Source organism: Leopardus geoffroyi, chromosome E2 (assembly GCF_018350155.1).
Source record: "Leopardus geoffroyi isolate Oge1 chromosome E2, O.geoffroyi_Oge1_pat1.0, whole genome shotgun sequence".
Taxonomy (NCBI): domain Eukaryota; kingdom Metazoa; phylum Chordata; class Mammalia; order Carnivora; family Felidae; genus Leopardus; species Leopardus geoffroyi.
The window spans coordinates 15,299,453-15,314,893 of record NC_059335.1 but is presented as its reverse complement, the minus strand read 5'-3'; the positions used below and the strand labels follow the sequence as shown (position 1 = coordinate 15,314,893).

The following is a 15,441-nucleotide window of genomic DNA, read 5'->3' as shown; positions in this document are numbered from 1 at the left end:
AAAACCAGAAGAGCTCACAGGTAATTCTAAGGTACAGCCAGGGTCGAGGACCTCTGGACCTCAAGGATCTCGGGAAGTGTGAAAAACCAGGTCTGATCATTATATTCCTTTGGTTTGGTAGTCGCGTGGCCAGGCTAAGGGAAGGGAGGTTTGGGGGAAGACCGCTTTGTGTCGGCCGCCAGAGCGGAGCCAGCAATACTGGGGGTGTGTGGCTTCGCCCCTTTGGAACAGGAACTACACAGTAACGAATGGAACATCTACTGATCACTTACTCTCCGCAGGCTGTGCGTATTGCCCTATTGAATGCTCACACCGTGCCTATTACCTTCTTTTTACAAAGGAGGAAACTGAAGCTGAGGGAGATGACCTCTGTTTCCTGAGGCCTCGCACAGTAAGTGGCGTGGCGAGGCGAGGATTTGAACCCATGTTTGAGATTCGAGAGCCCTTGCTCTGGAGCACTGTGCCACTCTGTCCTCTCCTCAGCCTGCCTCGTAGCCTGCCCACTGCTACCCACCGCCTAGGTCCCGCCCTTGAGCCAGGGTCTCTGCAAGTCCATTGGCCTTGATGCCTGAGTGAATGAGGCTCCTGAGGGCTCGCTTCTGTCCTTCTGTTGGAGTGGCAAGCCGCGAGCAGCATCTTCCGTGGCTTGCGTGTGGAATATCTGTAGCCCCAGGATTTATTTTTGTGAACTTTTGAAAGCAAGCAGTTTTAGCCCTAAATCTTGGGACTCTCACCGGTACAAAATGGGATTAGAAACCATGAAGTCATAAATGACTAGACATGAGAGGCCCCAAACACATTCCATTCATTGTAGGATTTACTAAGGACCAACTGGGCAAGGCAGTGGGGTCCTGCGGCAAACAGGACTCGGCTCTCATAGAGATTCTGGTAGGCTTGGGAGGAAGACTGGTTCTGGACAAAGGACATAATTTCTGAGAGTAATAAGTACAATGAATATGACCTACCGGAGTAAAGTGATTGCATGGTGCAGATGTCAAGGGCAAGGAAGACCTGGGGTGATGTCATCTGAGGGAAGTCCTGAGTGATGAGAAATAACCGGCCCTGTAAAGACCTACAGGAAAGTTTTCGACGAGCGCTTATCGCGAGGTAGGAACTACACGCAAGTCAGTCTGTTGGAGCGACAGCGTGCTCGCTTTCTGGTGCTTTACAGGGTGACTGGCCGAGGCAGGAACGTTGGCTGCCGGGGAGGGGGTGTGGGGGAAAGCTGGTTTCTGGATGGACACGCAGGACCTTTGGAATGCTCACTACTCCACTCTGCGGTATTTATACCTCTCCTCCGACTGGGAAGTCAGAGCTTTTTTGTGTAGGCTGAGAAAAGTCCGAATAAGGCAGCGTCGGGCCAGGACATAAGCAACATTCCATATTTCCCTGTAATTGCTTTCGAATTAGGTGATGTCGTCATGGGGCAGGCACACACAGCATGCCTGCTCTGCCCCTGGCTGGCTATGGATTGAGTCCTGGGCGGGCAGCTCACTGTGTCCCCCGTGCTGCGAAACCACCAGCCTCAGTTTCCCGTGCTGGCGGGGCTGCATCCATCTACGTTGTGGCCATGTTATCATGACCAGTCCGTTATCTGTTCTCAGCCTGCTCCCTGGTTTCTGTCCCCTTCAGATCTGGTAAAGGCAGTGGGTCTTCAAAAATAGTACTCACACATACGATCTCAGAACCGTCCAGAGGCTCACAGATCCCCTCGCTCCCTGGACGGTCCGTGTGGATGTTGCCAGGGTGATTGCCTTTTTGCCTGAGCCACTGGCAACCCAGATTCCCTTCGGCTGAGCTGTCGGGCCCTGAAAGGGCCTTTATGGTGGGAGCAGTTTCTGCTTTCAGGAACTGAAAAGATGCCCCGCTGGGGCTAGGCCTTGTCTGAAGCCTGGCAGTGGCCAGGCAGATGGGCGATAAGAAGGCTGGATGCCTGTCCTAGGAATAAATAGCCGTCCCTCCCTTGTGTCCAAGCCCCAGACACCCTTCCTGAGGACCCGTGGAAGCAGGAACCATGGGCAGCATCAGAGGCCACAGCAGGCAAGGTGGGAGTTCAGGAAGTGGGACGGCGCCCTCCCCCTCAAGGCAGCTGATGCCCCAGCGGAGCGGCAAACCCGACACGGTATTGCAGAGACGGGGTCTGAAAACTCCCGGCACCGTAGGGAGCCCTGTCTTGCCTCCGTGTACCCTGGGGGAGTTTGCCGTGACCAATTGCAGTCAGTCCTGGGCCTTGTGGGTCAGGCTGTCGGCCCGGGCTGTCCCGCGAAGGGGGTGGGCAGCGTACACGGTGGAAGGCGGGGGATGCGGTGTGAGGCAGCAAAGAGTTTTTCCTAAAATCGTGTGAAGCGTGGAGTCAATGGAATCCACATGTGAGCATCTGCCGCGTGAGTAGAAATAGTGCAGCCTTCGACCCTGGTCCGGGAGCCCTCTTTGCTGGGGCCGATCCTTGAAGCCAGTATGCTCGCCCCCACCAAGGGACTGGGCTGAGCCTGCTTCCAGACCCAGACTGACTTTGCAAGAGACTCCCTTTATTCTGGGTTCAGTGGAATCCCAGCTCCCAACAGACATTTCCCTCCACACCACCCCCTTCAGTACTATGACCGTGTTTTGTAACAGGAAGTCATTGAGAAGAAGAGGGAAGGAAAGTTTTTTCAGCTGGGCGGCCTCATCCCACCAGGACCCTTTCCTCTCGCACTCACCATCACTGTGCCCACTGGAATGCCACTTGGTTGCTCTGTCTTAAGATGTTTGCTTCGGATTCAGTACTGCCCCAGAGTAGATAGGGTTTACCTCTTTGGGTTGGAGGAAGGAGTCATTGATGAATGGCTCATTAAAGCCCCCTGCTGCCACATTCCCGGCTGCTTAGGTCACCTCCAGAACAATATCCATCATTCATTCACCCAGCCGCCCCACATCCTGGCCACTGGGAGGGGTCCTTGTGACACAGGAAGGACTTTATGACCAGTGATGGCCTCCTCTCCCTCCCCTCACATACAGAGTGACAAAGCAGAAACCGCCCAGGGGCCCCTCTGAAGCTTGCCGTCCCCGGTGCACCACCGCACTGGGAGTGGTGACTGGGTCCCAAAGGAGCCAACAAGCTCCTCTTTCTCTTCTGCCGGCCCTCCCTCTCCCCCACTCACACCCTGTGCTATTTTAGCAACCAGAGAAGAATCTTGAACAGGCTGCCAGTGTGCAGAGGCAAGTTCTAAAGCCTCTTCTCTGTGGTTTTTTTTTCACGTGTGTTCTCAAAGACAGACAAGTCCACATCCTTCCTTCCTCCCCAGATAGGCCGAGGGCTGGGCACAGGCTCCCTTCTCACAATGGCAAGGACAGGCTGGGAGCAACAGGGCCACCACTGGCTTTGTTTTCGCTGCCTCACAGTGGGTCCAGGCCACCCTTGAAGAAGTAGGGGAGCTTTTGGAGGCATAGCTCTGCCTGCCCGCCTCACTCTGTGAGCTCCCCTCCAGCTTGGGGGCTGAGGTGGGGCTGGGGCCTTCCTAACTCTGCTCTGCTGGCTCTGCTTTGCCAAGCGTACGTAGCGTCCCACTCAGGCCTTGTGGATGAGCGGCCGCCCCGTGTTTGAAACTGTTGATGAGCTCTGTGACCTTGGGCAAATCACTTACCCCTCCTCACCTCAGTTTCCTCATCTGTAAAATGGAGATGATAATTTACACGATCATGAGGTTGGAGGTTTTAAAGAGTCCCTATGTAGAAATGGTAGGAAGCAGTAATTAGCGATGATTGCATAATTACCTTTAGCATGCCCCCCCCCCCCCGAATGTAAATTCTGCATCTGTTTCGCTTCTTCCCATGCCCAGTGTCTAGTAGGGGTTCCAAGTTGGGAATCAACCAAGTAAATTCATTGAGCACCTGAGGACAGGGCCACTGTTCCGAGTTCGTGCTTACCATGAAAATGGCCTTAACAATAAAGCCTAGCTGAGCTCGATGCTCTTTGTCTTTTCCTCCTCCCACAGGGTGCCAGTAGCTCTGGACAACCCCCCCCCCCACCCCAATAAAATAGAAACGCTGAGCTTGTCTTTCTCAGTCACGACAGTTAGTATCTCCAGCATGGCTCCTCTGTCTTCCTCCCACTGCCGAGTTTCTCTTGGAGGCTTTTTACGCTCTTTTTTCCTGGTCCTCACGCATTGACCCTTGCCCTCTTCAGCTCTGTCCTCAGCCAGCAGCAGCCAATGTGACCTTTGGAAGGCCCCGTGAGATAGGCCCCACCAGCCTCATGGCACAGCTTGCTCTACCTTGTTCCCTCTTTTTCTCTCTCCAGCCTCCTGGAGGGCCTTTGCACATGCTGTTCTTGTTATCAGCACAGTCTCCCTTATTTTTTGTCTTCCACTCATTCTCAGTCCTATCAGAGTGGGAGAATTACCTCGGAAACTACCCCGTGTCTGCCCCTACCTAGATCAGGAGCTTGCATGCTGAATGCTCTTTAGCTCCCTTTCTGGGGGCAGCGGGGAAGAGGGCAAATGCATGACACCTTGGAGTGGGGCCTCTGGGGCTCAGAGGACCTGGCTTTAAGTCCGGCTCTGTAACTTTCCAGGTGCGTGACTCCCTGTGGTCAAGTCACAACACCTGTCCGACCCTCGGTTTCCTCATCTGTAAAATGAGCCCATAGTGGCTCCTACCCCACAAGGTAGTTATGCAGCTGGGAGAAATTAATATGTGACAAAGTGCCTAGAACAGTGCCCGGCACGTAGTGAGCTCTATAGAGGTGGCTGCTCCGGTCATTACTATTACTTTTCCTGCGGCTGTTATTTCTGTAGCTGAGCGGTCGCTTGATTACTGACATCCTCTCCCTGTTCAGACTGGGTGCTCCACGAGAGTGCAGGCTGTGTCCACTTTTGCTCACTCCTGTGTCCTCGACACAGGACCTGGCCTGGGGTCGACCCCCAGCAAATGCTTGTCAAGGGAATGGACGTGTTCCAACCCCACGGAAGCCTGGGGCATGCGGAGCAGTGGAACCTGTCAGCCGTTGGCTCAGCTGTTGGCTCTGTAGCTCAACGCTCTGAGAATTTTGCACAGCGGTGGGTGGTGTGGTAGGCACACGAGGCCTCTGTCTATTGAAACCACCCCTCCACGCTGTCTACCCCACGCATCTTAGCCTAAACCGGTAGGGAGAGGAAGTGTCGAGTAGAGAGTCATTCTTGTGGCCAACTAGGAACAACCGAACGTTTAATGTCCCGTTCAAATCCCAGCTCCTGCTGCCCAGTCACTGCGTAAAGAAGTGGTGGTCTGGGGTTGATTCGTTCCCTGAAGATGGCTTTGTGAGGGCCCGTTCTCCTCGTCTGTGAGCCTCGAGTGTCAGCACATGCCCGTCATCTTCCAGAAGGAGAAAACAGCCACGTGGGGCATAGGGGTGGGAGGCCTGTCGGTGGGGTTTCCATTCTGTCTGTGGCCGGCTCAGGAGAGAGTTCTTCCTTCTTGCCACCCAGGCCAGGCAAGCGGATACGCTTCCTAAGCACCTGCTCGGTATTCTGCTGAGGACGCTGCCTGCTTCCAGCTAGGGACACAGAAGTACAGGGCGTAGTGACCGTTGACTTGAAAACAGGTCTTTTTTTGGACATACGTGTAATCCTGAGTGCTGACAGAATCTGTGCCAGGCACAGTCTGAACTGATTAACTTGCATTATGTTGTTCGATCTTCATTTAAGAGAAGTTAACTGTCCCCACTTCATCATCGGACAACGTGAGACTCATTGCTTATCCAGGGCTACCCTTCGGGCAGGTTGCCTCACCGGCAGAGGCCAGATTTGAACCCAGGTCCGTGTGAGCCCCAAGCCCCAGAGCTCTTGCGTGCTCCCCAGAGAAGATGAGCAGAGGATGGGGTACACGTTTGTGAGGACAGATAGCCTGAACCCCACGAGGCGAGTTTTGTTCCCAGCCTCCACAGGAAGAGGGTTTCCTGCAATTTCATTTCCTCTCCAAACCATGGAGGTGGGGTAAGGGCCTTTGCAGAGAGGGAAGCAGCCACTGTGCATGCAGACAATTCATCTGGCATTAACTTTATGCCAGGTACTGTGTCGGGTGCTTTAAAGCCTCTCCCCCACTTAATCCTTGCAGCAGCTGTGGGAGGTAGATTCTGGTGAGTCCATCCGACAGAAGGAAACTGAGGTGTAAGTAGGTCCGGGAGTTGGCATTGAGACCCAGACCTGTGCCCTTTGACAGCACGTGGGCATAACCCAGGCTGGCTGAGGTGATGAGGGCTGCCGTTTAGACACGCTTCTGGCCCTGCGTGCAGACCAGGGGCCTACATCTTGGCCCCAGCAGCACTGGAGCACTGGGGAGCTTGCCCTCTGGGAATCGCCCTCTTCCATCCTCAGCCTTGGGGTACGATCGGTCGCTTTGCCACTCGCAGGTATCTTTCAGGTACGCGCACGGGCAGAGGCCGGCTTTCCTGGCCACTTCCTGCCCCAGCCCGGCCTGCTGCCGCCCACTGGTTTGTAGGACGGCTGAGTCGCGTCTCGCTGCCCAGCACCGCAGCTGGCTGTGCCTCAGACATTACAAGGGCATGTGAGATGTGGGACGGAAGTCCTGCCCCCTTGGAGCTTGCACACGTGCAGGCAACCTCTAGTAACACACGGAATGACTAGAGAATGCTTTTGAGAGCTGCCGGGGGCTGCGTGGTGGCCAGGGCAGACAGGGGAAGGAGAGGATACTCTGGAAGCAGTGGCAGGATTTCAGGAAAGGAGGAGACCTGGGGAGGCACAGCGACGACCGGGGCCGTCGTGTGCTCTGCGGGCTCCGCCATCGCGAATCCTCACGCTGACCGTGACTTGGGTGCTGTCCTCACCACCACGTTACAGATGGGGAGGCAGATGTTAAGGAAGGTCGGATGATGTTTCCATATGAGTAGTGTAACCAGCAGTCTGGCTCTGGTTTGTCTGAATTCAGAGCTGTATAGAGGGGGTCGGGGAATGAGGCAGAGAAGGCACATTCCTGCTTCCTCAGTGTGAGCACCTGCTTGGTGGCCAGAGTTCAGGCATGTGCGGAGGCAGAGGACAACACCCAACTGTAAGAGCCCGAGAGAAAGGTGCTATGATACCTGTGCAGAGGAGGGAGCATCCGAGTCAGAATCGGGTCAGGGTGAGCCAGTCGGTGTGGACGTCTCAGAGGAGCTGCGCTCCAGGCTGATCTTGAGGGATCAGCAGGTGCCAGTTTAGGAGAGGCGGAGGCAGGGTACAGGCACCCTTACTGAGGGGACAGCTCCACACAGGATGGGGTCTGTGTCCCCCGTGCAGAGGAACTCTTCACATCCACCGTTTGGGTTTGGAAGGAAACCTCACGCCCATCCTCGCTGCACGGCGTGTTGATTAGGCGGCTCCTTTGTCTGGGAGGGGCCTAGTGTTGCGTCTGAATGAGCAGGAGTGGTGACAGTTGTCAAAACACATGGTGCTCCGCCAGAGGCTCCTTGGAAGCCCCTCGCCCCCCACGTGGCCTCTGCCTGCGCCTGGGCACGGAGCGTGTGCTTGTACGCTCCTGGCCCTCCGCCCACATCCATGCTGGCCACTGCAGATGGAGGTGGCAGGGCGGGGTGCGGGTTACGGGGGTTCTGTGAGAAACAGAAGCATGGCATTTTTCCCAGACCCTGCTGTGGGAGGCTAATTGGGCCGGTTTCCCCAGAAGGTGTCTAGACGCGTCCACCTTTAACTGATGTGACGCGCTTCCTGGGGGCTGATGTCCGGTGACATGCCCGGCCAGCGGGGCCTGAGTGGCTGGTGCCCTGTGCTGGGTGTTCTGGAGTTGGGATTTGGGATTTGGGTTGTTGTTTGTGGCCCTCTGTACCCGAATGCATCCTTTCATGTCCCGGCATCTGCGTGCCCTGTGTTTCAGACACTTCCTCAGATATGGCTGTCTAACTCTGGGGGGGGGTGCCTACTTCCACTTGCCTTCCAGCCTCCTTAAGTTCCCCTAAGGTTTGGAAGGGTGGGATGTGGAATGTCCTCCAAGGAATAGAGGCTTGCGCAGGGCTCAGAGGCTCTGTGCTCCCGGCCTTTTAGGGGAGGCACTTGCTGCCAGGCCGCCCAAAACTCCAAGAGAGACTGACTTGAAGGAAACCTTACATTTACAGCAGGCTTTTATTTTCCATCTGCTTTCCTGTCTCAGGTCATCTCTGTGCCGGCAATGGCTCCTACCTGAGAGGGAAGGAAGCCAGCATCGGCTAGGACCTGTGGTCTCATCTGCCTGCTCGGGTCGGGGGAGGTGGTGAAGGGCTCTGTGTGTCTGTCCCAAAGAATGTAAGAGCGGGGACCCTGTGTCTCATTTCCATACCCGGGGTCTGGCGCTGAGTCACATTTGCATGACCGGGTTCTAGTCCATGCTGTGCCACTTATCATCCAGACAGTCGTGCGGTGGGTCTGCTAACTACCCTGAGCCTCGGTTTCCTCAGACTGACTTGCCTGGGTTGCTTAAGGATCAGAAACAGTGTATAGGAAGGCCCCGTGGTGGCCACTGTAGTCCCAGGGTCAGGGTGGTGGCCCAGCCCTTTTGTTAGAAGGCCCCAACAGTCACACTGACCCTCCAGGCCTCTCTCTCATGCTTCCCCAGACGTTCACAGCCTGGTGCAACTCCCACCTGAGGAAGGCTGGCACACAGATCGAGAACATCGACGAGGACTTTCGAGACGGGCTCAAGCTCATGCTCCTTCTGGAGGTCATTTCAGGTGAGTCTCCTGTGCAACGCAGCACACCCCACACCTGGAACAGGTGCCCTGTCCCACGTCCCGGGGACTCGGCCCACCCCAGCTGTCCCTAAGCTGCTGGGAAGAGACTGAGGCTTTGAACGACTGCACTGCAGCGCATCCAGGCGCTGGCCTGTTGGGGGAGGGCGGGCCAGAGTGCCATGGCGGCCAGTTCTGGAGGGCAGTAGGGACATTAAAGTTTCCCTTTCTCCCCCTCTTTCTCGGGGCGTGGCTCTCAGGTGAGCGGTTACCTAAGCCGGAGCGGGGCAAGATGAGAGTGCACAAAATCAACAATGTGAACAAAGCCCTGGACTTCATCGCCAGCAAAGGAGTCAAGCTGGTCTCCATCGGGGCAGAAGGTGAGCGGGTATGGGACGGCTCGGTCCCTGACTTGCAGGCTCAGAGCCTCAACCTCTGTACTCCAAGCAGGAATTGTGTGGGTGGCAGAGAGAGCACTTGGTGGGGTGTAAAGCCCCAGTATATACCCCAGCAGTGACCACAGTGACTGCCCTCGATGGGATCATTGGGTCCCCAAGCTCCTCCTCCCTTCCACCCACAGAATAATCTAACACTTGGGAATCCAGTGCCCCCAGTTATGTAGGGCAGGCCTCTTCTACAGGGCAGGAATGACTTTGTCCTGGACCCTGGACACCCTCATTGGCCCTTGTGCTGGGCCTCAGAAACACTGACAGTCACATCACCTGGCGTCCCTGTGCCTGGAGCACCTTTGCCCTTTGGCCCTGCCTGGTATCTGGAGATCTCAGGGGAGAAGGACTTTCGAGGCCTGGTGTCAGGGCTCTGGGGTGGGGAGTGCAGGTCCAAAGGTCAGTAACCAGACTTTTCTGGCTGCAAGACCTGAGGGAGTTTGGCCCCTGACTGGATACCCAGGACCCTCTGTGCCCCATGGGGACACCCAATACTGCGATTCTTCGTTCTAGACCTTTCCACCAGAGCAACAACACGCTGCCCTCCAGCAGCCAGCTCGTCTCGAGCTCACAGGCGCTTTTGGAGACGAGGCGAGGCCTGATGGAGCCCAGAAGCTCCCTGTCAGCTTGCACTCACAGTTCAGCTCATTAGAGCAGGATTTCCTACACCCTGACATCCATGTTGTCCCAGCTTCTAGGAAAACAAAGAAAACTAATTGCTGTTAATGACAGGGCTCTGAGAGGTTGGCCAAGACTTGAGGCCAGAGTGTGCGTACTGAGTTCCAAGGCTCTGCCTGGCTGGGACCTCTCGGGGAGGGGTGCCAAGCGTCACATGCCACAGTTGAGGTGGTTGGTGTTTGTTTAAAAAAAAGCAAAACCCCCAAAATCAGTCGGCCTTCAGATTTTCTGTCCTTGCATGGATCTTTCCTCCTGGCTACACTCCAGCCTCCTGCTTCTCACAGCTGCACTTCTTTTGCTCAAATGCTAGCCTGTAAATACAGAAGGGGTTAGAGGAGAGACCCAGTGGCATGCACCAGTTTTCATTTGGAGAAAAACTCCGTCTAAAAATGTTCTGCGTTCATGCCCAGATTGGTTCACTCCCAGTCCCTGTGACCGCTGGGCCCCAGGAAAGCAGCTACTAGAGGTGCCCCGAGGGCTTCAGAATACCTGAGAGCCCCAGCCCCTGCCCTGCCTCCCATCGCCCTACCCTCCACATGGTCTGGGCCGTAGCCAAAACATGACTGTCTTGTAGGGGCACAGCTATAGGTCCGGGAAGCATCTGGTGCATGTGTCATGAGAGAATCCGTCTTCCTCCTCATGGGAGCTCTCTGAGCCCTCCATGATCAGCTTCCTTGTGCAGCCGGCTGGGTGTGGGAGCTCCAGCCGCCTGTCCAGACTGCGTGCATTCCCCTGCTGTGGAGTGCCTGGCACTTGGGAGGAACGCAGCATAGGTTTCCTGACTGGATATCTGCCCTTGCCCCAGGCTGGAGAGACTCTGCCTGGTTTCCCTGTATGGGGTTCTTAGCCCTGGGAAAGGGCCCGGCAGACATTGTGTCCTTCCGTCCTTCCCCTGCCTCTGGGCAGTGGACTGTGCTTATTTTCTTATCCTGACACTCTCAAGACGAAAACCACCCTCTGCCATCAACTGTGGCTTCTAGGGGGCGGAGGGAGGTTCTCCTCCGTTGTGGCTGATGGGCCCCACCCGAGTGTGTCCTTGGGGAAGGCCTGGCCCTGTCCCCTGGGTGATCACTCTACCTCCTTTCCAAAGCAGGCCCACCCTGGAGTTTTCTGTTCTTGAGGGTCTGTGAGCAAGGTCTCTCTTCCTGCACCTGCCGTGCTGAGACGTTGGGGGGCGGAAGGCATTTAGAGGGCTGCAGAGGCACATCTGGCTGGCAGACTCAGGGATGAGGCCACTTGCACTTCTCTTACCGAGCAGTAGACACATGGCGCCCTGAGTGTCACCAAGATGATTTTTCTGTAAGCTACTGAAGCTGAAGACCATGTGGTACAGACCTTTGAGGCAACTCCCAGAAGTTTGAGAGTAGTTGTTCAGTTAGTGAAGAAAGCATGTACCTTCCCGGCCGGGCCTGGGGGCCACTCTCCCTGTCCTGCAGCATCCTGTCTTTCACAAGGGCCGAGGCCAGGTACTGAGGGGCGATCTCAAAGGCAGGCAGTGAACGAGTAAACCAGCACATACGTGGTTACAAATGATGGTTAGCATGTGAGGACCAGAGCAGGGTGCTGGCGAGAGAGGGGCACCTTCAGATTGGTGGTTGGTGGGGGTTATTTCGGAGAGGTGACAGCAGAGGCTTAGGGGATGGGAAGGACAGCCACCCGAGGAAAGGGTCAAGGGGTGCACTTCGTGGGTGGACAAAAGGCGTGAGGTCCTTCTAGCAAGAAAGCCTGGCTTGCCGAAAGGACACGGCCGGGGTGTGCCGGGCATCAAGGGGCAGGGTCACACCGGGCAGGATTTGTAAGTGGGATTTGAGAACATGGGCTTCATTTTAGATGTAGTCGGGCTTCGGGCAGGTGAGTGGCACAAATCTGATGCACCTTTTAAAGTGGGCACCCTGGCTGTTGTGTGGAGGTGGACTGCACGGGGCACGGAGGGGGAAGTGGTGTGTCGAGCTCTTGGGGGGAGACCACAGTGGCCTGGACAACGGTGGCAGCAGTGAGGTTGGAAGGAAGTGGGCAGATTCTCAACAGTAGTGCGGCACGCACCCGCCATGGGGAGACGCACCCTTGACGGCACGAGGGAGGTGCACACAGAGGGCTGGGAGTGCGGGCCCAGCGCCTGGGACACATGTCAGGGAGGGGCGCTCTTTTGAGCTGGGCGAGACGACGGGCTGGCCGGGTGAGAACAGGCCTGCGTGGCGGACAGCACGTGCACGGGGGCCCGCAGGTGCTGAGCAGCAGAAGGCTTGGGGGACGGTGCTTTCCAGTGTCCGTGTAGCGTCTCCCAGGGAGGGTGGCGGACAGGCCTGGACGGCTCCCGTTGGACCATCGGAGCTAATCTCTACGTAGAGCCAGAAGGAGTCCCCTCTGGTTTCAGCAACCTTCTCACCCTCTGCCCCCTTCCGTGCATGCAGAGATTGTGGACGGCAACGCAAAGATGACCCTGGGAATGATCTGGACCATCATCCTCAGGTTCGCCATCCAGGACATCTCTGTGGAAGGTGAGAGCCTAAGGCCTGGCAAAGAACAGCCTCTTCTCCCTGTCCTGGTCCTGTCCAGGTTGGGGTGCGTTAGATGGTGATTTGGGGGTTTTGTCTTCATGCTTGAGGCTCTTCCATGTTTCCCGGCATCACTCACGGGGCCTGGCCCCGTGCAAGAGTGGTTAGTGAGATCTGGCCCGGGCTGCGGGTGAAGGGTCCCCAGCCAGCCGCCCAGCTCTGGCATCCACCCAGAGCCCTCTGGCTCCCATGGTCTCCGTCTCAGCGGACCCTCACACGACCCTTGTCGAGTGGGCATGAATGTCCCCATTTTCCAGTCAAGGAATCTGAGTCGCAGAGCAGACCAGTGGCAGAGTCAGGCCTGGCCTGGTTTTTTCGCGTTAGCGCCTACATGTTTCCATTTGACACCCCCACCCTCAGACCTTTGCCTCCGTGAACCTGGGGCCAGTACCTCCCAGCACGTGTGTGTGCCATGGTGTGAGCACAGTCATCCCGGCCAGCTTGGGGAGCGGGTTCCCGCAAAGGCCGCAGCGGTGACCCTGCACTCCGCGCTCCCGGAGCCGCCCACGGGGAGCAGACAGATGCCCTGGGCCCCTCCCTCACCACTTCCCTGAAGCCGCCGCCACATCCGGGAGACCCCGGGTGTGCAAGGCCCGGCGCTCAGGCCCCTTGGCTGGTTCTTCACCGTTCAGAAGAGTCCAAGGCTAGCATCAGGGGCTTGTTTGGCAGTGTGTTCTGGAGGGTAAAGGGACAGGCTTTGTGGGCAGAGACGTGGCGCGGTGTCCGGCCCTGGCCTGTCCTGTCACTACCACTTCCTGGGGTGACCCCGGGCAAGTGACTTCTCAGGGCTCGGTGTGCAGGCCAGTGGTTGGGATCAGCAGAGGTCTGCCGGGTGTCTGGAACAGGAGGGCCTCTTCCTGCTGGCCCTGCTGCTCTTCCGTCTGACTCCTGTGCCTGGGCTGAAAGTCTCGTTCGACGGGGCCGGGTTGTGGGGATGGGGTTTTGAGCCCGCGCTCACCGTCCTTGTGCGTTCTGCAGAGACCTCCGCCAAGGAAGGGCTGCTTCTCTGGTGCCAGAGGAAGACGGCCCCATACAAGAACGTCAACGTGCAGAACTTCCACATCAGGTGAGTGCCTGGCCAGAGCACTCCAGCCCACCGCCTTCCCTCACCTCGCCCCAGGATGGAGTCCCATCCTCCCATTTGGCCCTCTTTCCCTTTCCCTGGTTCTGTCCCATGGGTCGGGGCGCACACACTGGTCTCTCACGGTGGGCTGTGGCCCTCCACTGTAGGCCCATCCCATTCGGCGGGGTCTTGCACATACAGGGCTCAGCAGGTCATGGCCATCCCGGAGGCCAGCACTCACTCATAAAGTACTAGCCACGGGTCAGGCGCCGGGCTAAGCGTTTACGTGTATTCACTCATTCAGTCCTCATAACAACCGAGCGAAGTGTAGCTACTCTTACTACCCCGCCTTACAGACATGGAAACTGAGGGAGTAGGAGATTATGGGACTTGCCCAAGGTCACACTGACGGTAAGTGCCAGAGGTGGGAATCTCACCCCAGACCAGCTGGCTCTAGCAGTCATGCTCACGGCCACTCTGCCAGACGGTCTCCTTGCAGTGCCCGGCGCACACACTACCTCAGTAAATGGGAATTAATCGTTCCTATGGGTGCCCCAGACTATCAACACTTACGTCATGGGGAGAGGGCCCTCCTTTTAACCTTTGTCTTTCCATCCCCAGCTGGAAGGATGGCCTTGCCTTCAATGCACTGATCCACCGACACAGACCCGAGCTGATCGAGTATGACAAGCTGAGAAAGGTTTGCCTCTTGCACATCCCTCAGTGACCCAGAGATCCACAGAGTCTGACCCTGACTCTGGGTCACCTCTTCCACGCCCATCTATTGCTGGCATCCGAAGGTGGATTCTGTGCTCACATGGGCAGGCTAGGAGAGCCTTGTGCCAGCTGTCACCAGACCCCAGGCTTGGTGGCTGATTCTTACCTCCCTTGCTCCCCTTGGGGACTATCCCCTTCTCCCCTTATGGGCATTGCGACTGCCCATGGTTATTTTGGGCCCTGGCCGGCCGTGCCTTCTGGGTCCCCTTCCTTAACCTTTTAGACTCTAGAAGCATTTCCTCTCTGCCTAGTGGAGAAAAGGGGTGAAGAATTCCAAGCCATCACTACCAGCAGGTGTTTCCCATGCAGGTTCCCATTCTCATTTGCCTTTACAAAGCTTGTGAGCCTGTAAGACCAAGGTCCTGCCCTCCAGGAGCTCCCAGCCAGTGGAGAAGGTGGGATAGTGTGTCCAGAGCAAACCAGCCCCATGAGGCCATGCACATGTGCTCAGGCTGAATGAGGGTGGGAAGTGGGTAGGGCCAGAGAGGTACTGCAGAGGAAGGAGGCCATGGTGAGCTGGCATGGTCCAGGAAGGGCCTCTGGAGGAGGAGGCAGCCTAGAGCTAAGGGGAGGGCATTCCCAGTGGGGGAAGCACGAGCCTGCACTTGACCTGTTCAAGCCCCTCTGAGGAATCGAATTGGGCTCTAGCTGAACATCAACTAAGGCACATGAGCGAGGGTCTTTAATCCTAGGAACAGTGGGGAGACCGTGTGAAAGCTGGACCATGGGAGCTCTCGGCTTACCCCTGACCTGTCGCCCCCCCCCCCCCAGTGTTCTCTCAGGTCTGGACCACACTTTCTGGGTTTCAGGACAAAGGTCTCAATCTGGGGGCCGGAGGGCTGGAAGTTGTGAGAAAAGAGCACACCTGCATTTTCTCTGGGGGAAAGGTCCACGCTTTTTCCCACAGATTCCCAGATGCATTCCTTTGAGGATTGACTATATGTCGGTGCCCTCCTCCCCAATCCCCATAGCAGCACAGGGGGCCGAGAAGTGCCTAAAGAAGCCTTTCTAGTCCTGCCCCTTTCCAGGAGGCCTCCCTTCCAGGCCTGCCTCGTTCTGTGCTTCTGCACCCTGCCCCTGACAAAGTCCTTCCTCCCTCCTTCACCTCCCTCCTCCCAGGATGACCCTGTCACCAACCTGAACAATGCCTTTGAAGTGGCCGAGAAATATCTAGACATCCCCAAGATGTTGGATGCAGAGGGTAAGTACATCCCTTTTGTTCAGTCACCACCCTGTTCTGCGGGCATGTGTTGC

At 56.7% G+C, this 15,441-nt stretch overlaps 1 protein-coding gene across 6 annotated transcripts in view; it reads left to right on the top strand.

Annotated features, from left to right (window-relative positions):
• Positions 1-15,441, top strand: part of ACTN4 (actinin alpha 4) — a 71,412-nt gene that overhangs the window by 35,646 nt on the left and 20,325 nt on the right. For all 6 annotated transcript variants that reach the window (XM_045442436.1, XM_045442438.1, XM_045442434.1 and 3 more), the window contains exons 2-7: positions 8,557-8,671; positions 8,929-9,048; positions 12,204-12,290; positions 13,326-13,413; positions 14,032-14,110; positions 15,307-15,388. In XM_045442436.1, coding sequence (XP_045298392.1) covers positions 8,557-8,671; positions 8,929-9,048; positions 12,204-12,290; positions 13,326-13,413; positions 14,032-14,110; positions 15,307-15,388 — 571 coding nt within the window. The remainder of the gene's footprint in view (positions 1-8,556; positions 8,672-8,928; positions 9,049-12,203; positions 12,291-13,325; positions 13,414-14,031; positions 14,111-15,306; positions 15,389-15,441) is intronic.